The sequence below is a fragment of the Lissotriton helveticus genome, chromosome 5_1, assembly GCF_964261635.1.
Source record: "Lissotriton helveticus chromosome 5_1, aLisHel1.1, whole genome shotgun sequence".
NCBI classification, from domain to species: Eukaryota; Metazoa; Chordata; class Amphibia; order Caudata; family Salamandridae; genus Lissotriton; species Lissotriton helveticus.
The window spans coordinates 1842806342-1842833223 of NC_136065.1; the positions used below are offsets into that span (position 1 = coordinate 1842806342).

The 26882-nt window shown below is 44.9% G+C and overlaps 1 protein-coding gene across 4 annotated transcripts in view; it reads left to right on the forward strand.

The window, feature by feature from the left end:
* SPOP (speckle type BTB/POZ protein) overlaps positions 1-26882 on the forward strand; it is a 344731-nt gene that overhangs the window by 128239 nt on the left and 189610 nt on the right. For 3 of the 4 annotated variants that reach the window (XM_078645267.1, XM_078645268.1, XM_078645269.1), the window contains exons 2-3: positions 11746-11831; positions 12694-12838. The exons of the other annotated variant lie outside the window; for it this stretch is intronic. In XM_078645267.1, coding sequence (XP_078501393.1) covers positions 12761-12838 — 78 coding nt within the window. In that variant the 5' untranslated portion in view covers positions 11746-11831; positions 12694-12760. The remainder of the gene's footprint in view (positions 1-11745; positions 11832-12693; positions 12839-26882) is intronic. 4 annotated transcript variants of the gene reach the window in all.

Consider the following 26882-nt stretch of genomic DNA (forward strand, 5'->3'; position numbering starts at 1 on the left):
CACACACCACACACACACAACCACCCACAACCCCACACCCACCCACCCACAACCCCACACCCACAACCACACACCCACAACCACACACCCACAACCACACACCGTCATGCACACTTTCACCAGACACAGACACCAGAAGTCGTCAGTGCATGCTTTCACCGGGCACAAACACCACCAGCCGTCAGTGCATGCTTTCACCGGGCACAAACACCACCCGCCGTCAGTGCATGCTTTCACCGGGCACAAACACCACCAGCCGTCAGTGCATGCTTTCACCGGGCACAAACACCACCCGCCGTCAGTGCACGCTTTCACCAGGCACACACACCACTAGCCGTCAGTGCACGCTTTCACCAGGCACACACATACACCACCAGCCGTCAGTGCACGCTTTCACCAGGCGCACACACACACACACACACACACACACACGCCGTCAGTGCACGCTTTTACCAGGCACGCACACCACCAGCCGTCAGTGCACGCTTTCACCAGGCACGCACACCACCAGCCGTCAGTGCACGCTTTCACCAGGCACGCACACCACCAGCCGTCAGTGCACGCTTTCACCAGGCACGCACACCACCAGCCGTCAGTGCACGCTTTCACCAGGCATGCACACCACCAGCCGTCAGTGCAAACTTCCACCAGGCACGCACACCACCAGCCATCAGTGCACGCTTTCACCAGGCACGCACACCAGCCATCAGTGCACACATCAATTGTTAACGCATCCACAATTAACTATTGTAGCAATCGCAGTATGGCGCACTTTACTTTTAAACATATTCATCTAAAGCGCAGCATGCCATCATTGCTACAAAAATAAATACACTTTTTTTGACCTACAATCTATAGACTTTTGTTGCAATTGGTGTTGCAATATTTAGCAATGCGATGGCTCAAAATTAAATGCTTGTTTTGTATTGAAATTAATATATCCAGGTCGGTACAGCCTTTTAAAATTGTCATAAAATTCACAGTGGGACTCGCATGTCTTATCATTAATGTAGGCTGCCCCCCCCTATACTCCACCCTGGAAGAGCTTACGCTCGAGCTCCATAGGCTATTTCACCTTCCTCAAGCCCCCCTCCCGATGTCGGAGGGACTGGTGCAGATTCCTCCCCTGTGTGTATTCCATTTGCTAGGATAGTGTCCTTCACCACGGGAAGAGCCTACTCAAGAGCACTCCAAGGTGACCCAGTCGCTTTCACAAAGTTGTCAGTTGATTTTTTTGTGATTTTCAAATTAGATTTATTCATCAGATGATCCAATCATAGAATTTCGGTTGGTTTAAATCCTCATCATATTCATGATTTCATGAATACATCATGAGGCATGTTTGGCAAACTGTTGCTTCACAGGAATATCAAATAGCCCCAATGCATTTCGGGCCCAGCCCTTCGTCAGGGGGTAATCCCTACAAGGAAAATAATATATATTTTTAATCCGAGAACTAAAAGAATGCGAAAGGGGTAGAAGAAAGTAAAGAGTAGATATAGTTATAAAAAGTTGAGCTGCCAAAGTGGTCTGAAAGTGAAGAAAAACGGTGCTCCTGACACCCCGTCGTAAAGTGCTAAAAAAAATAAACAACCATTCTTTCAAAGAGCTTCCAGGCTTTATTCCCCATCTCATATATTCTGTCTCTAGATGCTTTTAATTTGGCTCTTGACCTTTCCGTCGCCAGCTCCCGGTACTCCGGTCTTTTTAATTGCAAGGTATGTGTCATCTCTTCGGAGGGTCTATTGATCAGCTGGGTCTCCAACTGTAATATGGTCCTCTCCATCTTCTCTATGGCCATACTTTTCCCTTTTTTATGCCCTACCATGAGAGAGAGACCTTACCCCTTTTTACTGCTTTATATACTTCGCACAGGAACCGTGCCAAAGCCACCAAGCCCTCATTTTCTTCAAAATGATGTATGGTGGCATGGGATAATCCTTTTCTGATTTTGGGCACTTTTAAGCACCATGGATTCAGAGATACGCCGTGTCAGATACTAAGAGTGCCTGTCGAATAGCAAGTCCAAAGGGGGGAGTGATCAGATATACCTCTAGCCAACTGGTGTGTGTCTCCAAAATTACAAACCCTATCAGCTCGTGACATTATAAAGTCAATGCAGGAATGGCTATTATGTGCAACTGAGTAATACGGGAACTGCTGATCACGTGGATTTTGCGTACAACATACATCTGCTAAGCCCATTGCATCCACAAAGTCCGACAGCGGTGTGGGGCGCCTAGACTGAAATCTGAGAGGTAGCCTGTCTTGAAGTTCGTCCAAAGTCATATTAAAGTCCCCACCGAGGAGTAGTTCACCATCAAGCAGTCTAGGGAGAAATGCATGCACTTAATTCTGGAAAAGCAATCTTATGCAGTGCTGGTGGCATGTAAACCGAAACTTTGTTAATCAACCTCCCCTCCCATCTGCCAGTTAGTGCAGCAAATCTACCCTGGTCATCTGTCACTTTCTGTTCTACCATGAAGGGGAACTGCTTCGTTATCAACACCCCCCACTCCTCAAGACCCCGTAGTGAATCCAGCGTGCACAGCTAAAGTGTATCCCCATCTGTTAAGTGCTCTACATGTGTTCCCCACTAGGTGTGTTTCTTGCAGGAGGGCCACGTCTGGCAAGTGGCTTTTAATACACTGGAGCACCAGGCCTTTTTTCAGCTTGTCCCACAAAGGATTTACGTTCCACTTAAGAGGCCTCAACTAGGGCGTGGCAGCTGTCACTCATCCCTATGTTTACGATACATCTTATGTCAGGCCCTTCCCACTAGGATGAGCAGGTGTTCCCGGAGAAGGTCTCACTTTTATTCATTCACAACTTTGGGGGTATTTCTACATATATTGGCGGCCTACATAAAGTGTCGCTAGGTGTCTCATTATAAAGGGCCGCTCGTCACATCACCTTCTGACCGACCTGAATTCCTACCGTTCTACTATTAAAGTAATTTATAACTGAACAATCCCCCCTCCCTGTATCTTGGGCTCAAAACTACCTGTATCCCCAACTCTGCAGAGCGCCTGTCATCCCTTCCTGCCCCTAACTTGGGGGGCAGTGTTCCAGCCTCTCCCTCTTCGCCTTCCCTCCCTTCACTAAGATTATGAAAAGCTGGGCACAACTTTACAGAGCATGTGTCTTTTTGTGGATTTTATACTACTTAATGCAGAGTATCAATTTTCGTCCCCGGCTCCACTCAGTCCTGACTTCCAGCATCACGATCTCAAAGTTTGCTTGTTTGTCATGTTCATGTCCTCTCTGCTCTCCTGTACCACTGCTTCAGTTGCCAGAGTGTTCATGGTGGTTATCTGGAGTGTTCTGTATTTCTTGGCTCAAATGCAGAAGGATTCCCTTTGCTTTGTGATGCGTCTGCTTTGTTCACGCCTCCTGGTTCCGTTATTCTCCTGTGATGTCTGTCTCTCATCTCTTAGTGGTTGGGGTCTCCGACTCTTCTCCAGCCACTCCCATGCTTCCTCTGGGGTTTCAAAGAACCAAACTTTCCCTTCTGCCTCAACCCTTAGCTTTGTCGAAATAGCATTGCATATTTTAGGTTCGTCTCCCTCTGAGCTTTCTTTACTTCCAGAAAGTTACATCTCTGTCTTTGAACCTTTAGTGTGAAATCTGGGAAACACGTGATTACACTATTCTTTCATTGCGCTGGCGGTGTGCGCTGTAAACCGGCAGAGAGGAAATGGAGGCGGGGCTACAAGGACTCAGACAGGCTGCTTTGGAAGCTCAAAATTGCTGAGTATAAGACCTTGATTCATAAATCCAAAGCAGAATATTTTTGCTCCACGATCTGCAATACTTCAAACAGCTCTAGGAGCATTTTTAACATTCTGAACAGCCTTACCAGTCCTGATTGTTCCAAGAACTCGATACCCCCTTCGCAGGAGCTCTATGAGAACTTGGCTAAGTTCTTCAGAGAAGAAATGTAGATAATTATCAACGATCTCAAAGTTCCCACTGATTCCAGTTGCTCCCATACTCTGAGAGATCGGGCCTTGGAGGGTGGGGATAATGGCCCCTGTTGGTAGCCTGCTGATCAACTATCAGAGTTTCCTCCCCTAGGGGAGGAGGACTTCAGTAGGCTGGCACGGGGCATTTCCTCTGGCTCGTCCCTGGACCCGATCCCACACAAGATCTGGAAAGACTATGAGGTGGAATTATTTCCTACTCTCCGCCTGATTTGCAACCAATCTCTGGCCAGCGGTATAGTACCCGCTCGCTGGAAACAAGTTCTGGTATCCCCGCTGCTGAAAAAAACATCATTGGATCCAGAATGCTCTAAGAACTACAGACCAATCTCTCGGCTACCTTTTCCTGCAAATATTGTCGAACGCAGGGTCAGCGTATCACTCTCTAAACATCTGGAGCAACATCAGCAGCTTGAGGAATTGCAATTTGGCTTTCGCCCTGCCCATGGGACGGAGACGGCCCTGGTTACTGCCTTGGATGAGCTGCAAATGCGTCCAGACACGGGACAGGCAGCAGCTCTGATTCTGCTTGACCTGTCTGCCGCATTTGATACGGTCAACCATGAGACCCTCCTGAGCAGACTGCTTGAGGCTGGGGTGAGAGGCTGTGCCTTACGCTGGTTTCGGTCCTTTCTGGAGGACAGACAGCAGGCTGTGTCCCTTCCCCCTTTACAATCCGCGTTTTTCCCTGTGCCGCATGGGGTCCCTCAGGGTTCGGCAATCAGCCCCATTCTGTTCAATCTTTATCTAAAACCCTTGATATCTTTGATCAAATGATATAAGATCAATACGATTAACTATGCGGACGACACTCGACTGATCCTCTCCTTTGAGGGTGAGGATTCGACACCGGTGGAGGTGTTTCATGAGTGTCTGCGGGATATTGCCTGTTGGTTACAGGACAACTCCCTTCAATTTAACGCTGGCAAAACTGAGGTGCTTTTCTATGAGGGGGAACAGGATCCCGTATCCCTTTCCTGACACTTTCTGGCCTCCAGAAACATTGATTAAGGTTCTGCCAGTTAAAACTGTGCGTAACCTAGGCATTATGCTAGATAATAAGTTGACCATGGAGGCTCAGGTTGCGAAACCCGTGTCCTGCTGTTTTGCCCTGATTAGGTTCCTTCGCAAGATTATGCCATTATTATCTACCCACGCTCGTGCTTTGGTGGCTAGATGTACAATCCTGAGTAGACTAGATTACTGCAATGCCCTTCTACTTGAGTCCCCCAGCTTTCTGTTAGACAGACTTCAAAGAATTCAATCAGCGGCTGCCAGAATGGCATTGGGATGGCCTAGAAGAGCGTCTGCATCTGCTGCTCTGGCCGAACTCCACTGGCTTCCCCTCAGGCAGAGAGTACAATTTAAGTCTCTCTGCCTTGTGTTTAAAGCCCTTTATGGGCTAGGCCATAGAGCACTGCAATCTAAATTTGCTTGGTACACTCCCAATAGGGCGTTCCGTTCTTCTTCGGCCCGACTGGTGAGAGTACCTAGATTCAAGAAAGTCAGGGCAGGGGGTAGATCCTTTGGGGTGGCTGCGGCCAAACTTTGGAACAGTCTACCTTGTGAGATTAGACAAGTTGAGAAACTTCTCCCGCTCAGAAAATGTGTGAAGACCTGGCTGTTCCCCAGGGTCTGAGTTCTTTGGTACCTTCTGAACACCTCTCTTCCTCACTTCTCATGGAGCCCCAGCGCCAGGATGCCTGCAAGGCGACAGTGCGCTTTATAAGACTTATAAATAAATAAATAAATAAATAAATGAAGAATTACATCCCAGTCACTGAAGTTGAAGACGCATGCCAGTATCGGTCTCGGTGGAGCCCCAGGCCTCGGTTTTTCTCCCGGAACTCGGTGGACATGTTCTATTGAAACATTTTTAGAGATGTTTTTGGGCTGAAGCGATTTTAACGTTAAGTCTTCTACAAATAGGTCTGCCGCTGGTCCCTCGGCTCATTCTGGTACTCCTATGATTCTGACCTTATTGGGTCTAGACCTCTCTTCGTAGTCCAGTTTGGTTTCCATTTCTCTGCTGCTTTCAGTGAGTTCTTTAACTAGTTGTTTCAGAGTAACCATGTCTCGCTGCAAGTCCGCTGTCTTTTCCTCCACCTCCGTGACTCTTGAGCTCATTTTCTTGAGGTCTGACCTGATCGGGGAGACCTCTGTGGTGACTGGGTCAATTCTAGATTCCAGTGAAGTCTGCACTGTGTTTAAGGCCACTATTATGTTGTGTAGTGTTATACTTTCTATGGAGGCTGGTTCTGAGGCGCTAGCCTGTATTTGTTTCTGCTTCGGCCTGTTCCGTCCAGGCAAATTTGTTCAGCTTAGCTTGATGAGTGCTTCGCCCTCCTCTACCGCCTGACATGGTGACGAAGATGCAGTGGTTACTGAGATCGCAACGATTACTGTTGTTCTGTCCTCTCCGAGTTCTTCCGCCGCCTGCCCATTTGTGCATTGAGGCACTATGTGGTCTGTCGGGTGCCCTCCATTGGGACCAAAATAGGGAGCCTGGTGGACCTACGGCCAACGCTCCAGCACTGCCCTCTGTATCTGGATGCAAACAGATACTCCACATTTCAGAATTATGGTTGTGGCTGTTCACTTAGATAGTCGTCTCTCCCTCTGGGGTGCTTTTGGCTCAATTCTGTGGTCCGTGTCTACCCGGGAAGTTGAATCGCCCCCGCTTTCTGTGACTACGTTTAAGCTGTACAGATCTTTGTCTGGCCAGGGGATATAATGCACTCCGTCATCCTCCCCCCACTGGCCCCTTCTTGGGCTACTATCGCTGTGAGGACTGCTCCTTCAGTGCCAACTCTCCTTGTGGTGCAGCCTTCCCCTTCTTCCAGAGCGTGTGCAGGCCTCACTGAAACCCAGCTGGTGGCCACTAGCTGTTTGGGTCTCGCGGCCCGGTGGAGCAGCATCCGTGGATAGCTGCCTCATAGAGGATCATCTTTATCTTCCCTGCCTCTTATTGCCGTTTTTGACGCAAGGCTCGGTGTCTCTGAGGTATCCGACTCGATCACCTTGGGCCCGGCTGACAGTACTCTCGATCCGCGAGCCGTGTTGGATTACCTGCCTGTGCCTCGCCAGCCTCCGACCCCCCAGATCGGCGCCCCCAGCTCACATTGGTCCTGCGGGGGTCCGACAGTGTCTCTTGTTTCAGGGGAGTGGGGCCCATGCCATCTCTATGCCTCCTGCTCCGTTTGAGCGCCTGGTTCCCAAACTCGAGTACCCGACTGACGGCCACCGGGCAGGCCTCTCTATGGTTCTCGTTGCTCACTTCACCCAGCGGCTCACTTCTTCAGCCCCAATGCTCCGGAGTGTTCACACGTTCATTAACGTCTCTTCGTGTTGGCCCAGCACGAATATTTTAGTCTGATTTTTCGATTAGAGGGTTTGGGGAACAGGAGCTTCCCTAACTATCTGCCATCTTGCGTCGCCGCTGGCCAATTTTATGGCATTTTTGATACAGCAATATTGGCTGCAGAGTGCTTAACAATATTAAACAAAGAATGGAGCAAAACCACATGTAACACAAGTGATTATTACACACATAGAGCCCCCAAATCTGATTTACATTAAGGAAGAGAACTATACTTTAGTTAAACATCATAATACATTTTAAAAACGTCTGATTCCACTTAAACGTCTTGAGTTAGGGAACAGTAGTAATCACTAAGTGTTTTGTGCCACCTCAAAAGAAATCTGCTCCATCAGCCCTTATAATATTTGGTGTTGACCTGCCCTGCCCAGGGCTGGGCTCACATTCCTGCATGCGTGTTGTGTCCCCTTAGGTGAGTGAAATGTATGATTGTGTATTGTGAATATCTTTGTTTGAGGAAGTTGAACCCTAGTCGTATAAATGAATGTGGCATTTTTATTTCTCTCTTGGGCAACATAATGCACATTAATCTTTCTTGATCTCTTTGTTAATGAGCATTTTCTCTTCTTTTGGAATGAACATTCACTGGAGATAGCAAAAAGTTAAGGGCCATCTAAAATAGTATTTGTCAGCAAAGGCTATGCCTATTGTTAAAGAACCACTTCTCTTACCCTTTCCTACTTTAATTTATTTCTTAAGAGTCCCCTAAGCATAGTCTATTATGTCAATGCTAGACCAACTTCACATCACCTCAAAGAAACTGCCTAGTTAAAATTGTGTAAGAGTAGCTCATGCAACTTTAGTCTCACCTCCCATTCACAAAGTTTAAAATCGACAAGCATTGGCAAAGCCAGTATGTCGAGCTTTAAAGTGACAATGCATGTAAAAGTGACATTTCGCAAATGCCATTGATATGCATTGCATGCACAAATGCTGCTTATCACTTTAAAGCCTCCCCTTTTGGGTGTGGCAATACTGGAGAGAAAAGTAGGAAAAATGATTGCTTTCTTATAGAATGCATTTAGGAGATGAAGTATTGAATGTTACTAATAGCATGATGATAATTAAGTGTACTTTTGACATGTGAAATAGGCCCTCGTGCATTGCATCAGACGCACTTCCTGAAAGATGGTATGATGCACCAAATAAGCAATAGCGTATTGTGAGACGGCCTTTATGCAGCCAAAGCCCATGTCTAATTTAAAGAATTGGTCACAGCACTTCTTGCAGACAGCTAGGATGTCAATCCACTCCTAAAGTTTTCCTGTTTTTTCTTGTACTGCTCAGTAGGTGTAATGCACAGTCATCAGTAAATAGGAGCAGAATAGAGGTGGCTGTTCTCCTAGTACATAGTGCTAGGACACACAAATGTATTTTCAAAGGATGTCATCGTGATTCTAATCTTTGGATGTGCACATTGGGTACCTGATCCTAGAGACTTAAAAAGATGTGCCGGTAAAAGTTCACACCACCAACCCCAAAAGTCATGCAAACTGTTGTAAGTGCATGTACATACATTGATCATCCACAGTCATCCGGGTTTACAGTAAGATGCAAAAACGCCAGCGCAGACTTTTTAGGAGAAGCAGTAAAGTGTACACATTTGTTTGTGTTAATTCAGGCAGTGAGATGAGCAGTTGATGGTTTATCCCGGTACCACTTCCCTTGATGTAATCGATGTACATTTTAACAGCTAACTGCGGTCAAAAAAAGAGGTTTAACAATGTATAAATGATACTCTGTTCTAAACCGTGGATAACATGTTTGCCAGGTTGGTAGCAATGGGAAACGGCCATTACAACGAAGCCTTTACAACGAAATCGTTAACCACGCATGCAGTACAACGCATGCGTGGTTAACACGAAAGCCTTTACCACGCATACCTTTACTACGAGGTTTGTAGTAAAGGTATATGTGGTAAAGGTAAAAAGTAAAAAAAGGGGGGCTTGGGGGGGGGGTCTCCCCCCCCAAAAAAGAAACTCACCTGAAGTCACGTCGGGTATCAGCGTCGTTTAAGAGAAAACGGAAAATAAATTCCGCTTTCTCTTAACGACGTATGACGTCACCACGCTAGTAATTGTGGTAAATGTTATGCGTGGTAAACGAATTTCGTTGTTACGCATGCGTGGTAAAGGCATGCGTTGCAACGGAATTCGTTGTAACGTCATATATTCGGTAGCAATGGTAGAACTCAGCAATGTCACTCCCACCTGAAGGAAGATCGACAAACTCCATTATGAAGGTTATGTATCTAGCTTGTACCTCTGTGAATCACCTCTACTATTTAATGACTTCACATTCTGACTAAAGGAAGGTTGATTGAGGGGCATGAGGAGGACTCTTAATTTGATCTCAGTGGGATTTGTGAGTTTTGTTAAAGTGTACAACAAGTAAGGGAGGTGAGTATTATCTGCTTTGAGAAACTGTGCCTCCTTAGAGATCAGTAGTGTAGTGATTCCAAAGATAAGCGTAGCATTTGCACCTTTATTTATTAAGATTGATCTGATCTGAATTTGACGTAACTATCTCCACCCTATTCTGTGGAGATCGGTTGGGAAAAGCTTTTATTGTGAAATCCAGTTAGCACGTTTTTTGTGACCGGTAAGGCAGTCTCCAGTTTGCTTATCCGTCAAGTGTGAAATGCGCTCCGATTGGCTATAGAAGATTGTCACAATCCATTGGAAGACTGCTGCTGGAGACTTAACTCATTGGTAAGAGCATACACTCGTAGTGTATCTGAATACGAGGCTTACAGCTACATCTGAGCTCCTTGGTAACCAGTGAGTCCTGGCCACTGTACTATGATGCAGGCTAGGGCGGCTTTGTGATGCATGCAGTGACCTAGAATCCTGACATAGTAAAGGCATCTCCTTGGGGCCAGTCTATCAGAGCCCTTTACCGATATCCAGATGGGGCATCTGATTTATTAGACATTTGGCTTTGACTTGTTAGTTCTCCAGACATCCAGTTCTCTGGCAAGTCTGCTGAGTTTAGCACTGTTTTGGTGGTGTTGTAGGTGTGCTGTATCAGGAGAGATTGGCCCAATTCAGGGCGCTACTGTCAGTGTGGTCCTGTACAGAACGGCAAAGGTAAATCCCAAATGAAGGGTCCTCTTATTTAATACTCTCTTTTAAAATGTTTTTGGAGCAGTCCAATTAAGGGTAATGTACTGCAAGTTTGAGAAGTCTCTGTTTGACTAGTGGCAACTAACAAGATCATTGTACCCTGCCTGCAAACGTCTTTCCCCACATAATAACAGTGGGCTTCTCCTTTTATACGTTTTTATGCTGGTACAGCTAGCTTGATAGCGTTGCTAGTCATTATTTAATCTCTGTCGCTTTGAGATGTGCCTCAGCCGATATCATTTATGTGTTTACCATTTCTCTTGGGCAACCTAATGCACATTAATCTCTCTTGAAGGAACTCTGTTAAAGCGGTAGTCTGGCTCTGATCTAACCAGTTTCCAGATTAATCTCTTAATGGAAACACTGATTATTGAAGATTAAGGTGATTTTATTGCTCTTTCTGACTACTGCACAATGACATTTTTCCGCTTCTCTGTGTCATTCCTTTACAGCAATACAACGAGACAGCTACATTGTACTCGTTTCAAGTTGTGCTGGTTTCTTCCTTCACACACTTTCTACCTTCGCTTCACGGTTTCCTTTCTGCCTCTGTCTTTCACAATATAGTGCCCTAGACTGCTGAATAGTAAGGGCGGCCGAACCATGTTTTTGTTCACCTTGTTTATTAACTGACTCCTTTAGTGCTTGTTGCCCGACCCTTCATGTAATTGGTGCCCGACCCTTCATGTAATTGGGGTAAATATCGAATTCTGATTCGGACTACCATGGAAGGATCCTTGCTTGCCTAGTTCCTCGAACGCTTCAAGACTATTTTTAGTCTCCTACATTCTCAGCTCTAACATTTGGGACTTCATATTATATTTCAGTGCTTTTACGAATTTGATTAATTAATTTGATTCAGCACCTTGGCTGGGGGACCATTCTGTACATTACTAGAACACTAGCTTAAATTGTACACTCCCTCTATTAAGTACAGCGTGTCTTTGCTTTCACGTTCAGTTCTAGGACATGTTATACGTTTTCTGGGACTGTTGAACACAGCATGACCCATAGTTCTTGAAATCCACACCTTTGAACAGAGTTCGCCCCCTGAGCGTCTATGTATGTGCCATGGGTTGGTCTTCACTTACAGGTATGGCAAATCACCATTGTATCTGAACACTTCTGCTCCCATTATCTTCCAGGATGTGTTTAAGACCTATTTCTTGGGTTATGCAGATTTTTTATTTCCATTTTGCCCAGAAATAAAGTGTTTGTGCTTGACCTGTGTTTTTTTTTTGTTGTATGTATTCAAAAGGATCTGACAGACACCTCCGGAAGCTCCCTGTCCCTTCTCCTGTACCCTTCCACTGCATTGGCCTTTGTTACCTAATACAGAGACAGGTGAGTAGACTCTTAAGATTCAGGCGTTGTTACTTGGTGGAATGAATGACAGGTCATAAAATAGCACCTCTTAGCGTTATTCGTGTTTCACAGCAGCTTGCTTTGACTGCTTTTTTCCTATCTTTGATAAATCACTGCCTTCTTACACTAGGTATGATGCTTTCAATAAGTGCGCTAGAAATATTTTCCTTACTCAATCTGCACCCTACTGTGGTGAAGGTCTCCCCATCTGTCTCCCTAAACTATTGCTTATGACACTCCTGACCCTAATCTTGGGGAGATTCTGCCACAGTGTTTGCCTACAATCTGCCTGTAGTTTTTAACAACTGCCAGTGCAAGCAGTCTGCCTCCACTCTCTGGCTTTCTAATGGTTTTGGAGTGGGGCGTCATTCAGCAGCAGACGTCGGTTACTGGCCATGAGCATCATTGTGCTTCAGATAAGCACTGCAACCTTTAAATGGAAGTGTGTGGGAAATGTCACTACCATGGTGCTGAGCCAGCGTTCTGCATTCCGTTCCCAGATTAACAGCTGGGGCTGTGGGATGCCATGAGGAATTGGGTTTAGTGGCAGACCATTTCCGACTCTGATGTACCATTTGTTGGTACACAGATGTATGAGCCTATAGGGTTTATTGACCTCTCCCAGCTAGTAGTCATCTTCTGATTCAGATGTCTCTATGCATAACATGGGATTTAATGATGCATTCTGCTTGTGGCTTTGTAATCTGTTTTTTGAGTTGGCGGATGTGGTGCTCTGCGTTTGCCTGATCATCTGTGTGCCTCATTATTATGCAAAATGGGTATTGGTGGGAACATGTGTTTGAAGCTAGATGCCGATGAACCTTTCTTTGTGTCTTTGTAGATAAGGGAGGATTCAGACGTTTTCTGTTCAGTGCACAGTGGATCCCTGTGCAGCTTCCAAGCTGGCGATGTCACGGGTGCCGAGTCCCCCGCCGCCGGCAGAAATGTCGAGTGGGCCAGTTGCAGAAAGCTGGTGTTACACACAGGTCGGAGGAGACCCCCCACCCTCCACTACTCCCTTTGCTTTAATGTACAAAGATGTTTGCATGTTAAATGGTTATTTTTATTGCTGAGATTTGATGGTTATTGTTACCTATGTTAATGAAAGATTGGTCTGCATGATCATGAGCTGTGGAACCTTGAAGGAACATATGGTTTGGAGAGAAAGATGGCTACTGCCTTGCTCAATGTAGGATATATTTAACCCCCTTTTCTTGGGTCTTCATAAAACTTAGGCAAATACATGAGTCACAAAAGTGGTGTGAATTACTAGAAAAACTCCCATTGAGTCTGGATGCTTTACTGTCCTGCATTCCATTTCTTGGATAACTATTATGCTAGTCACTTTCAGCAGGCATCCAGTGTAGCTGAAGCTCTATTGGAAAGCTTTATACTTACAGCAGAGTGTTGTCTTGGTGTTTGGTAATATTGTAGATTGTTTTATCATGGTTGTCAGTTTTCATGGTTTCATCTGCTACCTCTTTCCCGTCTATTCCACCATACTCTTTTTTTCACCTCATCCATTTAATTTTCTTTGTTATGGTGGTGTCTCTCCATGCTTCTTAATTCAATACGATCGCTGGTCCATATGAATTTAAAATTAGCTAGCTATTTGTCACTTTCTGAGGCGAACTTGGACTAAATCTATTCGTGCAGGGGTAAATCCCAACATAAGTAACACAATTCCGGAAAACATGCAGTCTCTGTGAAAAGGCGTGCTGCACAGTGAGGAGTAATATGAGCATTCCAGCTATCTAGTTATTACTTTTTAGCAGGTGCAAGGCTAAGTAAATATATTACTTTTTTAGCAGGGGCAAGGCAAAGAAAATATTTGAGAAGGGTTTTTTATCTTGGCATGTGGGTTTAGATAGTCTCGTATATGTGTAGGTGAGTTTGTGCAACAGATCCAGCAAGAGAACAGTTGAGTGAGAAGGGGGCCGAATATTCATGCGTACTATCATTTAGGGAGTTGGTGTTCCCTGAAGAGGTGAGGCTTTAGGTGTGTTCTGAATTGCAGAATGGTAATGGCAGGTCTGACGATGTTCCTGGTCCCGGTAGCATAGCTGGACAAAACCTGTTTCTTTTTTCTGTGTTTTTTGTGCAATTATAAGATTTTAATCTGGTAGCCTGCTGGCTTTTAGTGTGATGTCAGTCTGTAGTAGTTATCTCAGCCGTAAAAAAAAAAAAAGTCTTGAAGGTGACACCTCATTAGAGGTGGTGCAAGTGCTGTTTTAAAGTTGAACTTACTAGGGCCTTGGATAAAACATGCAGGCAATATGAATGGTGCCTTTCAGTGGGGTGTATGATGGGGACACCATAGACCAGGATGTTACGTATGTCCAGGTCTAAAGCTTGGATTTTGCTGATTTCCAAGACTCTGGAAGGAAAGATTAACTTCCATTTGGATGCAGCTGATATAATTCTGTCTTGGTTGTCCCGTTCTTTGAAGAACACCGACAGCGAGGTTATCTCTCAAAGCCTCATTATTTGGATGCATTCCTAGCTTTTCCCCCCTGAACTGTGGATCCTCTGGGTGAGCGGACTCACCTTCCCCAATAATTGCAATGCGTTTTAGCTAAGACCACTAGATCCTTCAACCAAAGCCATTATGGCCAGGAGCCATTTCTTTCTATGACCTTATGCTCATTTTGCGCTAAGTTTTGTGTATTTATATTATCTTGTTATAATGTAATCAGGCTTATATAGATGTTGTCCTCATGATTATCCTATATTCCTAATGGATCGAAACATCTACACCCTAAAAACACTGACCACTTTGGATATGACCTATGGGTGTAGTAGTGTTTTGTCCTATCAATAAGTGACCTTCACAGTGTACATTATTAATGGTCACTCGTCATGTTTTTTTCCTGTTTCCTTGTTTCTAACACTTGTGAGGATTACCCCGGTCGGGGTGATTTTCCCGATTGAGCCAACGTTTATTGAAAATAAAGAGCTGTTTTCCCATTAATTCCTTAGAGACCATGCTTTGTTATAGATTCAGTCATAGTTGGTGGTCATGAAGGAGCTGAGTATGTTGAGGCCTTGCTCACAATGCAATAGGAAAGGAGATTCCAGCAATGATTTGACACAGAGTTTCATTGTCTTGGTGAGTGCTTGGCTTCTCTTGGAGGCTTTGTTGCTAAGTTTTTGTATTAAGTAGCTTTAACTGTGATGATGAGGTGCAGAGTGTTTTAAATTAAGCAACGCCATCATGGGCTTTGGCTCATTTCATTTTTTGTCTGTAGATGGTGGACTTGTACTCACAGAGCTATTAATAGTATCCTGGAATGAAGAGTGTGGAGGATCAAGCTTTTTATGTGTTGCTGTCCGTGTGATTTTTCTGAATGTTACATATTTTGAGGCGAATATTGTATTCTGGTTTTGGCTGGGCAGAGTAATGGCAAGCTTCATGAGTGTTTCTTGGAGTGAGGCCATGGGAAATCTTTGAGTAAATGATGTTTGTGTTTGTCTTTGCTATTGGCCTTGTGTTTGTCTCATGAAACAGGACAGAGGGGATTGCAAGATGGTTGATTAAGTCCAGAGCTATCGGTGGCTTGTTTTCGATTGACGAGCACAAGGCTGTTTATATGAAGTAGATTGTGTTACCTTTGGAAAGGCTGAGTATGGTGATGAGTTACTTGATGATCATGTCATTGAATTGTGTTGAATGACTTTCATTTTCTTGTTGTTTTCAGTCTTCTGGGGGCTCAAGTCTCCAAGAAATGCTTGGTTGGTTTTCTTGAACGAAGGCCATGGTCGTGAGGATGTATCTCCTGACTGAAGGTTTTATTGTGTCTGGGCGGTCTTTAGATCACAGAGAAGCTGGTGTTGTGGAGTGATGAGTGGCAAGTTGTAATAGAGGAGTTCCATTCAGTGTTGTTGGGTCACTTCAAGAGCAGGGAAATGTCGATTTGCATATGGCAACATAATGTGTGCATGTGACGCATTACATATGAGGGTGGTGTATGAGGCATGTGCTGCAAGTGATTTATCAGAGAGGAAAGCGTTTTGGCCCTGGACCCTTCAAGGTCAAAACAGGTAACACCAGTGTTTCTAATTTCAGTGATGGTTGGATGCTGTAAGGAAGAGTGGGAAGATGATCATTAATGCTGTCTGATCCTTTGGCCCTTGGAAGGTAATCAATGGCAGCAAGCTCCTTGAATGTCAAGCAGCGAGTGATTGTAAGGCATACTTATTGTCTTGGATGACACTGGGCTCCTGTAAATGGTCTGATGGTCTGATGGGCAGAGGGAGGCTTAATCAGGTAGCTGCAGGTGGTTATTTTGTTTGTTTACAAAGTCCAGTACTGTACTGTTTCCCCATGTTATATTATTGTGAAATATGAAAATAATCATTTCCACATTCAGGCGTTTTATACCATCTCCCTCTGTTTAGCATCCCAGTTCTAATAGCTTCATGTATTTTGTGCATTCCTTCTAGCAATACGTATGAGTATTGTAACAGGGCAAGCCTGCCAACTCACTGGACAAATATTGAGTTTTCTATTTTTTACTTATATAGTCTATCCTTGTGAGCTTTTAGAGATTCTGCTTCTTACTTACAACATTAGTCTCTTTTTGAATAATGCATGGTTCACTTCAGCTTATAAAGGATCAGAATGTTGTGGCAGATTAGATTTATTTATACCACTGTGTCGACAATTGGTCTGTCCTCTGCTTCGCGCTCTGGATTCAACCTGTGGGGGTGTTTGAGTGATAGTTCGTCATTGTGAGAATAATTATTGTTTTGTTTTTGATATTTTAATATATTATTTTTTGGGTTTTGCCAGAAGTGCCTTGCTACTTGGCTTGTTTGTTGCTCAGTGAGTTTGTGAATTAACTGGAAGCAGTTAGTATTGAGTATTGAGTCCTGCTATCCATGCTGTGGATTATTTGGACTACTTTGGGTGCATGTTAGGAGCGCGTTTGAGACTTTGTAGTGTCGGATATGAGGGTGTGTTTGAGGTGTTCTGTTGAATATGTTCTCCTACGTTGTGTACATGTTGTTTAATAGAAGTGTTCCTGTGAAGACTATCTCTGGGGGTTGTCTGACTATTTGGTGATAGGATTTGGGCCGATAATTTAAGGTAGTGTATTAGGTTACTAGGTCCAGGGCAATCCAAAGGGAGCAAGAGACTGACCATTCCACCCCTCTGACACGGGCTACCCCTAGTCTACAGTTACTGCCACGCATTGTTTGATATTTATACTGGTGGGTGCACAAGAGGAAGGAGGAGAGGGTGAGAGTTACTACTGGAGCTAACGTGAATTCCACTCATTTTTCTTAGGTTTTCTGACTTCTCAGAGGACAGCATTATATGGGTATGAGGGGAGTACTTCACAAGCTGCGGAAGGCCCTGTCCTAGAACTCACCCAGATAAATGTGGCCTGGCAAAACTAACAGACCCATATCTTTCCTAGAAGACTGCCTTGCGCTTTTGCACAACAAGGGATTGGGCTTGCATTGTAACACATTGAGAAGGTGTAAAATAAAAGTTTGGTGTGTACAGATTCCTGCACCTTCCTCTCCACTCTAGAATTTGATCAGTAGAGGACTGTTACGGAGTATGAGGATGAGAGCTTTACTGCACAGTGGGGAAGGACGTTTGCTGGGAGCAGACCCCTGCCGTTTTGCTGTAGAATTTGAGGATCTTTGACTGAATGAGAAGTGAGCTAGCCAACCCAGTGTTTTGGAGTGTAAAATTGTGCTCTGTGAATGAGAATAGCAGGTATCCCAGTTGAAGGTGCAAAACAAGTTTTGTAAATGTTAGTGAATGAGTGAGTGCGTCATCTGTAGGGGGTGCTATAGACTGGGTGGTGATATACTGAAATGTTATCATCGATCTGGAATCCCTTTAATGAGAGAACTTTCTTCGAAGTTCTATGTTGCCAACTGTGTATTTTAGACTGCAATTAGTGCTGTGCGATCAAGGAATTCACATCACTGTTAGTGTGGCAGTAATTTGTGGTCTAAGCGTCACCTTCTGATGAGGTGTTAAAAGATGGGAGAGCTAAAGTGAGAAGCAGCATGGTGCTGGACATCCAGTAATTTTGTTCGCCTTTCGGTAGCTCTTTATGTAGGTGCCTGTTCCCCATATCTGTTATATACAGACAGTTTTGCCTTCAGTTTTTCATCGACCAGGTGTTCCAAAGTTGCCTTTTACAAATTGACACATATGTATGAGAAATATTAATTGTTTCCTTGGCGGTTGTAGGAAATGTACCCTTTCTGCAGATTTTTCACCAGTTGCTTGACCTTGTATTTTTGTTGACTGTTATGCACGTTACTTACCCCTGTTAGCCAGTGGTAAATTACTTGTGCTCCCCTTTCAACGTGATAAAATTGCTATACACCTAATTGGCATGTTTTACCTACCTGCAAGTCCTTCGTATATAGTAAAAAGTGTACCCAGGCCTTATTAGGTAAATCCACTAGTGCCATCCATTACAGTGGCAGGCAGTGAAAACCTAACTGCAGGCCTACCATTTGTAGCCTGGCTGTTGCAGTTTTACACTGCAAATTTGGCCTGTCAAAATAACTCCTTGGCTGCTTCAAACTGGATTTTATTGGTGGATTTGGGAGGACACTAAAATTACCATAGTGCACTCCCCACATACACCACCAGTCATTAGAGCCCAAGTTTAGTAGGGCGAAAGACTTCTGAAAAGAGATCATTGATTTGGCCCTGGAAACATTTACCCCGTTGGTTGTGGTATGCCCAGGAGTCATTCACCCACTTACTGGTGCCAGGCAAAAATTTGGCACTTCAGGCGCACCCACTTCAGATCTCTCCTGGACCTCTAGAAAACCAGAAGGGGACTAAATCTGTTATCCGAGACCTGAGAAGAGCCCTGAAGGACTTTATCTCTAACTTCCTCCAGGACAAAGAAGTGGACTTCAAAAATCATAAGGCTGACCTAGTGTTCCAACTGCAGTGATATTACAAGCTACAAGAGTCCTTTCCTGCAACTGCCCAGTGGGAAATGGACCTGGCCTGGACCCTGCTATTGGCTTCTGCCTGCCATCTTGTGGGTCTCTGTACCTCCCCTTAGCTCCTGGGTGTCTTTAGAATGTACTTCTTTGGTAGATTGGAACTTAAAAGTCAGAAGGTAAAATCTTTGACCAAGATGAACCTCTTTGGTGTTTCCGACCCGCGCTCCCTCACCACCTTCAAATTGCGCCTGGGGCTTTGTCTACTGCGCCCATTGACGTTCATTGGCACATTGCTTCTTGGTGGTATTTACTTTATTGGATTTTTGTCATTTTGGTGTCACTTGGTTTATTAAATGTTAGCCTTTTTTTAATTTGGTGTTTTTTTTATTACATTTTTGTTATCGTTTTACATTTTGACTTTATAAGTACTTCATACATACTTATAAATTATATCCAAGGTACGCTTGTCAGCTGTATGTCATAGCTACTATGGGTTGAGCTCAGGCTTTGGGGATTCACCCTTGCAAAGACTGTGATTATTACTTGAATTGTGGGTTAACCCCCTTCATCTAAGAACCCAGTATCTTAGAGGTTTAATAAATAAACCTAGTCCGTCAGGTAAGCACATGGCTCCCACTTTGGCTCTTTTTTTTTTTAACTACCATTCTGGAATTATATTTTTCTCCATGCAAGCACGTTATTTAAAACATTCACCTAGGTTCTTGTTTTTAATTGTTACATTTGCTAGAAGAGTTTGGCAAATGTATGCTGTTAGGTAGCTACAGGTGTTTGTCATTCCTTAACCCATTTATTGGGACATACACTGTTTTCCTACTTTGTGGTTTCATATTGCAGCGCCATGTTAGATGCTTTGCATTCTAATTTTAATTTTGAATCTTATATAATTCTCTCAGGGGATCACCATTGATAATCCTAAGCACTGAATAGTCCCGCCCACTCTGAGGCCTTGGAGCAGTTCTTCAAAAGTCTAATTTCTTCACCTTACTTCAGAAAGGCAGGGAGTCGCATGTGACATAAGTTACATTTTGAAGCCTTAAAACTATATTGCTAGTTACAATGCATTACTTTAAAATTTAGAAGAAAAGTGACGTAAGACTTAGTCACAAAGATTAAAACCCTTTTAAAAGTCCTTCACAAACTCTTTGCTTCTTTTCAAAATAAGAGAGGGGGGAATATATTGCATTGTATCTTCACCGGCCACAGCACTGAAAACAATGAAAATAAAACCCTGCACATTTAAGGGGCACCTTGACATCTAGTGCCCCATCTTTCCCTGTAAGTGGAAGTTTACCCAGTTCTTTTTTCTTGCTCCTGCTGATAGAAAGATTCAGAAAAGGGGGTGGTGATGAACAGAGTGCCTGAATTAAGCAGACCACTCTTACCCAGTCCAAAGATCAGGGCTTGATCCATCACCGTTTTTTAGCTCACTGCACCATCCCAGCTCAGAACTTGGCTATATGCAAATTAGTCTGTTCCTGTCCCAGTGCATGATGGGAACAGGGCAAACCAAACTACCAAGCCAATTCTTGTACTGGGAAGGAAACAAGCTTCCGGGGACCGGTTTCTGCCATTTCAGGCGTCGTCGGCCCGGCTTGCTTGAATCCTGATGGTGCAATGAGCAATGGACTCACATCTGAGTATACCCTTCCACGCTTATGGTGGACAAAATGATTCAGAAAAGGGGGTGGTGATGAACAGAGTGCCTGAATTAAGCAGACCACTCTTACCCAGTCCAATGATCAGGGCTTGATCTGAGGTGCCGGGTTTTTAGGAACCCGGTGGTGCCAGGGAATAACACCCGAAGACCTCTGAGTTCCCCCTTGTTTCGGACCACAGAAACACGGAGTCTTCTAGTCGCAGTCAGAGATCAAGTTTTATTGATAGCTACCAAGTAACAGGTGTCCTAGAAGCACGACAAGCAACGGGTCATGTGTTCTCAGGAGACTGTTCGTTTTTACAGAATCAGCCTTCTCCTTATATACAGAAATAATAGCTGCAAGCAAGAATTCTTGAGTTTATGATACGGCTGTAAACATATTTCTATAATAATACAAAGAGCGAAGTCATGTAAGCAAGCCCACATTATAGATGTCCAGTTCGTGATAGATTACCCAGCCAGACCCGGAACTCCCATCCGATATCGATGTAACATCAATAAAGGAAGGTACCACCCAGTCATAAAACTGGCCATAAACAAGGAGTATGAACAGGTGCATGTTTGTAGAAAGCATGGTCTGTATGTAGTGAATGGTTTGAGGAATGTTATGTATTGATGCTATCGTATTTGGCCACTGGGCGAGGGGCTGCCCAAACAGGTTTGGCTAAAGGCAATGGAGTCAGTTGGGACAGGTCAGGGGAAAGTCAGGGAAGGTGGACGTGTCCTTTTAGATCAAGCTCGACCTTTAATTGACTTATCATGAGGGCAAGACGTAAGATGGATGTCGTTCACAAAATGGAGTCTAAGGGGTCGGGACGGAAACTACGATTTAGGGTCGTTGGCGACCCTCGATTATGACGCAAATGTATAGGAATGATGTCCTAATCATTATCGGTTCGCCGATACCAAATTCGTCATGGTACGTTGATATTTTGTGACACGGGTATGGGACCTCGATATCGGGATAACAACAGGGTCCAGATTTTCAGAACCACAGACCCTCCTTTTGCCCTTATGTAAGGCAATAATTCATGTTAATCTGAGTCCAAATCTGTATGAAGGAATTCGTGGAGATGCTGCTGTAACATCATTCTGTTACTCAGTTCGTCCCTTGACACAGGCTTCCGTACACATGAAGTAGCACAGAGGCCACAGAGTGCAGGAGCGCACAGTACACACAGGCAGAACATAAACAGAAGTGCTAAGATCATCCCAATGAAGATCAGTGTTTTCCATCCCCAGGCAGTGATCAGTCCCCAGAACCACTCTAGCAAGGACCAATCTCCTTTTACCACGTGAAGGGAACCAGATATTTCGTGTAGTTTAGAGATGGCTTGGTACACTGTCGGTGCGTTATCAGGGATGAAAATGCAACAACTAGATTGGATCACTCTACACACACCACCACGATCGGCGAGTATGATATCTAGGGCAACTCGGTTCTGAAGGGTCATAAGTCGATCCGACTGAAGCTCGGTCGTCAAATTGCCAAGTGCTCCGGCCGTTGTAATCACGGCGGATTCGACTATCCTAGATAACTGGCGAATATTCCTGCTGTTCACCATAGGCCCCCAAAATGGCAGAAAACCCTTTGCGAAGTCAGCGAATTCCTGACCCGCGGTGTCGTCGTTACTCACGACACCTCTAGCTGTCCTTGTCCGATGGTAATCTGCTCGGGCCGTGTAGGTGGGAGGCAGCAGAAATGAGATGAAATACGTGCCTGAGAAGTCAGGGGGCAACCATGTATATGCTTGGTCGTGGCAGACGAAATACGTGCCTTTGGCTGCTAAGAGTATAGGGGAAGTTCGAGAAGCGAACACATATGTTTCCGCGCATATACTCTTTCCTAATTGTGCTTTGGGATCCCTACCAATACCTTGTAAACATAGGTGACCTCGGTGGGGTACTATCCAAACTGGGCTGGATTTCTTTGCTGTCTGGCTCTTACTAAGGTAAACCCCATAGTTTGTTACGTTCCAACGAGTGTATGGAGTGAGTTCATCTTTGGGGATCGTTAGATATGTGTCGAACTCTCTACTCATGTTTCTTATCCCTGCCACTAGTGCCTTGTTGTTAGAATCGATTTCAATGGAACCGGTTGGGTATGGTTCTAGGGCGAACAGGAACATGGTCTGGAAAGCCCACAGAGAACCATAATAACTGAATGGCAGGATGAAGTATGGGATACCCTTATCGGTCGTGTGCGGCATGAGTCCGCATATCCAACAGTTTGATGTGTTCATTATGGACTGGTGTTGGTGTAGGAGTTGAATAAATGAGTTATTTACAAATTCGAGTCTTCTGGCAGACTCGTGTTCAGGTAGATGGTGAAAGGAGTGTGGAGAGAGAGTGGGAGGAGGCGTTGGCCGGGTGTCATTTTGGAATAAGGAAACTTGAAATACGAATAGAGCATAACCAGTCAAGAACATTACTATGCTACACAGCATTAAAACACATATTATTAAAAATCTTCTTCTGGACCGTATTGTACACAATTGTCTTTCAAAGTTCGTGAATCTGGCAGGTCTCTCTACCCTTGGAAACTCCATCCTCTACTTGCTGCCCGCGGTGGTAGGTTGGTTCTCCCAGGGAGTGCGCTCTGTTCAGTCCGGGGTAACTCCCTTGGACCAACCAGAACCGTTGACCTAAAACGTCCCCAGTTGCACTCCCCAGACTTCAACCGCGACCCTAGCAGCAGAACCGGATGGCGGTTCGAAAATCAAAAATGAGCTAGTTCCCTGGGACGAGAGAGCTGAAAAATCAAAAAAATAGTTCTTAGGGGAAAAGAAATCACATTAGTTTGCTCTTTTATTAGTCTCTGGGGTTAGATCTCAAGTTGTACCGTCGTTTCCCAGGTACGGAAGTGTCTTCAAACAATGTCTCAGGTTCGGTAGTGTCCAACTGCATAGACGGTGGCACAAGTCCTTGCAAAATACGATCACTCTCCTTTTCGGCGCCAGTCTCTTTTAAACGTGCATCGCTGAAAGGGATGAAACGAGGTATGGATTCTGTTTCAGAGTCGGCAAGTCCTTTATTGACCCACCGGTCGTATGGAAGGGGCAGAGGGACCCGTTTACAATGGGTTCCGTGCACCCAGTTCTTTTTGCCTTCCACCCGAACAGCGGACCTCGTGGAAAGAAGTACCAGGTATGGTCCGGTCCACCTCGGCTGTCCGTTGTTTGTGCGCTGGAAGTTCCGCACCAGGACCCACGTGCCGGGTGTGATGGAGTGACCTGGATCGTCAGAGGCTGGTGGAGAGGAACTGTGAACCTGTTGGTGTAAAACACGCAATTTAGCTGTCAATTCGCACAAATAGTCAAGCAGTACGGGGTGTTCTATTTCGCTGAGTTTCTTTGGTCTTGGCACGCCCCAGACGTTGGCTGGGCGGCCAAACACTATCTCGTGAGGGCTAAGTCCTAATCTGGAATGGAAAGTCATTCTCGTTGACAAGAGTGCTAGGGGCAAGGCGTCAGGCCATTTAAGACCTGTACTGGCTTGGATCTTGGCTAGCTTGAGTTTTAACGTGCCATTGTAGCACTCTACTAATCCAGCTGATTGGGGGTGATTTGCAGCGTGGAACTTCTGGTGTATGCCTAGACACTCACACACACTCTTCATCACGCGTCCTATGAATTCACTTCCATTATCACTCCAGACAATTCTAGGCATACCAAATCTAGGGAAGAACTCTTTGACAAGGGCTTTGGCAGTTGTCAAGGCGGTATTGTCCTTAAGGGGGTACGCTTCCACCCACCTGGAAAAGGCGCAAACAACAACGAGCACATACTTTAGATTGTTGCACCTCTCCATGTGGATGAAATCGAGCTGCAAAACCTCGAACGGATACGTTGGAGGCGCAAAATGACCAGCTGGAGTTGGGGTTCCCCTACCGGGATTGTACTTTAAACATACCATACAGTTTCTGACCACATTCTCTGCATATTTCGGGATATTGCTATTCTGCCATACTGGGGCCAATAGTTTACATATTCCTTTCGAACTGATGTGCGCAATGCCGTGAGCCATTGTTACTACTGCAAGTACATATGCGTTAGGTAATAGCCATCGCTGGTGTTCTGACAATTCGACCCAACAACCATTCGCATCTAGTCTACCCTTACTTTCTCTCCACTCATTCAACTCTTTCTCAGTTGCCTCGGCTTGTATAGATTTCACGCTTTCAATGGTGTCTTCGCACATTCCCACATCAGCAATCCATCTAGCGGGACCCGCAACATACATCCGACTCATTGTGTTCCTTGCAGTCTCTTTTGCAACCTCGTCTGCAAATGCATTCCCGCGGCCAACATCATCCGGAATCTTTTTGTGTGCACTGCATTTCATAACGGCAACTTGTAGGGGCAAGGTCAGTGACTCAAGGAGTTCATTAACTAGCTGACCATGTTGTATCTTTGCACCATGTGATGTAAGGAAACCACGTTCTCGCCACAATCTCCCAAAACTGTGAGCCACACCAAAGGCGTACTGGCTGTCAGTGTAGACATTCACTCGCTTTCCTTTTGCTAACACACATGCTCTGGTAAGTGCAATAAGTTCTGCCGCTTGTGCAGAATTATGGGAAATGCGCGCGGTCTCTATAATGGTGTGTAATGTTGTTACGGCATATGCTGCAGTCATGTCACCATTCGTCAGCTTAAAACATGAACCATCAACCCATAAAGTGTCATTGCATTCAAGAAGGGGAGTGTCCTGTAAGTCTACTCTCCCTTTTGTCTCTTCTTCTGTCCTAAAGCAGCAGTCATGTTTATCAATCTTGTCTGTTTCTGTCGGAATGGGTAATAACGTTGCGGGGTTCAGTGTATCACACCTCTTTATGTGGATGTGACTTGCTAACAGTGTAAGTTCGTAACTCGATAGTCGAGCGCTAGTAAGATGTTGTGTCTTTGTCCTGTTTAGCAAAATGTCTACTGCATGTGGAACCATAACGATCAGAGTATTATTCATGACTAATCCAGCAGACTGTCGAATGCAGACAGCTGCTGCTGCGGTAGCCCTCAGACAACTTGGTAGGGCTTTAGCCACAGGGTCTAGAGTTGCCGAAAAATACGCGCATGGGCGCTGTTTGTCCCCAAAGTGTTGTGTTAAGACTGATAATGCACAACCTTCCTTCTCATGGACGTATAATGTAAAAGGCTTACTGTAGTTGGGGTTTCCCAACACAGGAGCCGAACACAATGCATCACGCAACTCGTAGAAACTCGTCTGACAATCTTCAGACCAGGGCATAGGATTGGGCGTGTCTTTACAGAGTAGCGCCAGCAAGGGTTTAGCTAGTAAGAGAAATTCGGTATCCATTGCCTACAGTACGATGTAATGCCCAAGAAGGCTCGAACCTCTCTCTGTGTCTTTGGGGCACTCAGTTCTGCTATTGCCTGTATTCTTTCTGGCGTCCGTCTCCTTCCCTCCTTCGATAAGATGTGACCTAGGTAGGTTACTTCTTGTCGGCAAAATTGTAGTTTGGAAAGAGAGACTTTGTGCTTCATGTCACATAAGTGACGCAACAATGACAGTGTAGCTTGTTTGCAAATTTCTTCAGTGTCTGCGGCGATCAGCAGATCGTCGACATACTGAATCAGAGTTGACCCATCTGGTAGAACAATGGTGTCTAGTTGTGTTTTCAGGGCCTGACTGAATATGGATGGGCTTTCGCAGTAGCCTTGAGGAGCGCACTTGAAGCGGAAGCTTCGTCCTCCTAAATTGAAACCGAAAAGATCTCTACTCTCCTCGGCAATCGGGATGCTGAAGAAAGCGTTCTTCAAGTCGATCACCGAGAACCAATTTGCTGAAGCTGGAACCATTGTCAATAAAGCAGTAATGTCGGGGACAACTGGAAACTGTGGGATAACTACCTTATTCACTTCTCTGAGGTCGATCACGAACCTGTATACAGGCGGTTGTGAAGGATCAGTACGTTTTAAGACGGGCAAAACTGGACTGTTACAAACATTTCCTGTTGTTTCTTCGATGACGTCTTTATCAATCGGGTCATAAACAATCGTCAATAACGCTCTTTCACATTCACCAGATATCTTATATTGGGGAATACGTGGCAACCTAACGTTGGCTTTCAAAGTTATGACATACGGTGCTATCTCCAAACGACCTACATCATTAGAACCATTGGCCCAAAGTATATCAGGAAGTGATAACAATTCAGTTGGAGTATTTTCCTTTGACAGATACATTTGAGAAACGACCTTCTTGCCTAAAGTGAGTTGTACTCCCAAGGGGGAACAGTACAAAGTCGCATACAACCTTTTTAGTAAATCCAAACCTAACAAGTTTTCACCGCAACCTGTCGTCAAAATGAGGGGTGCTTCTAATTCGCATGGGCCAACAGAAAGGGATATAGGACTAGAGATCGGGTTTCTAACAGGGGCGCCAGAGAAACCTAC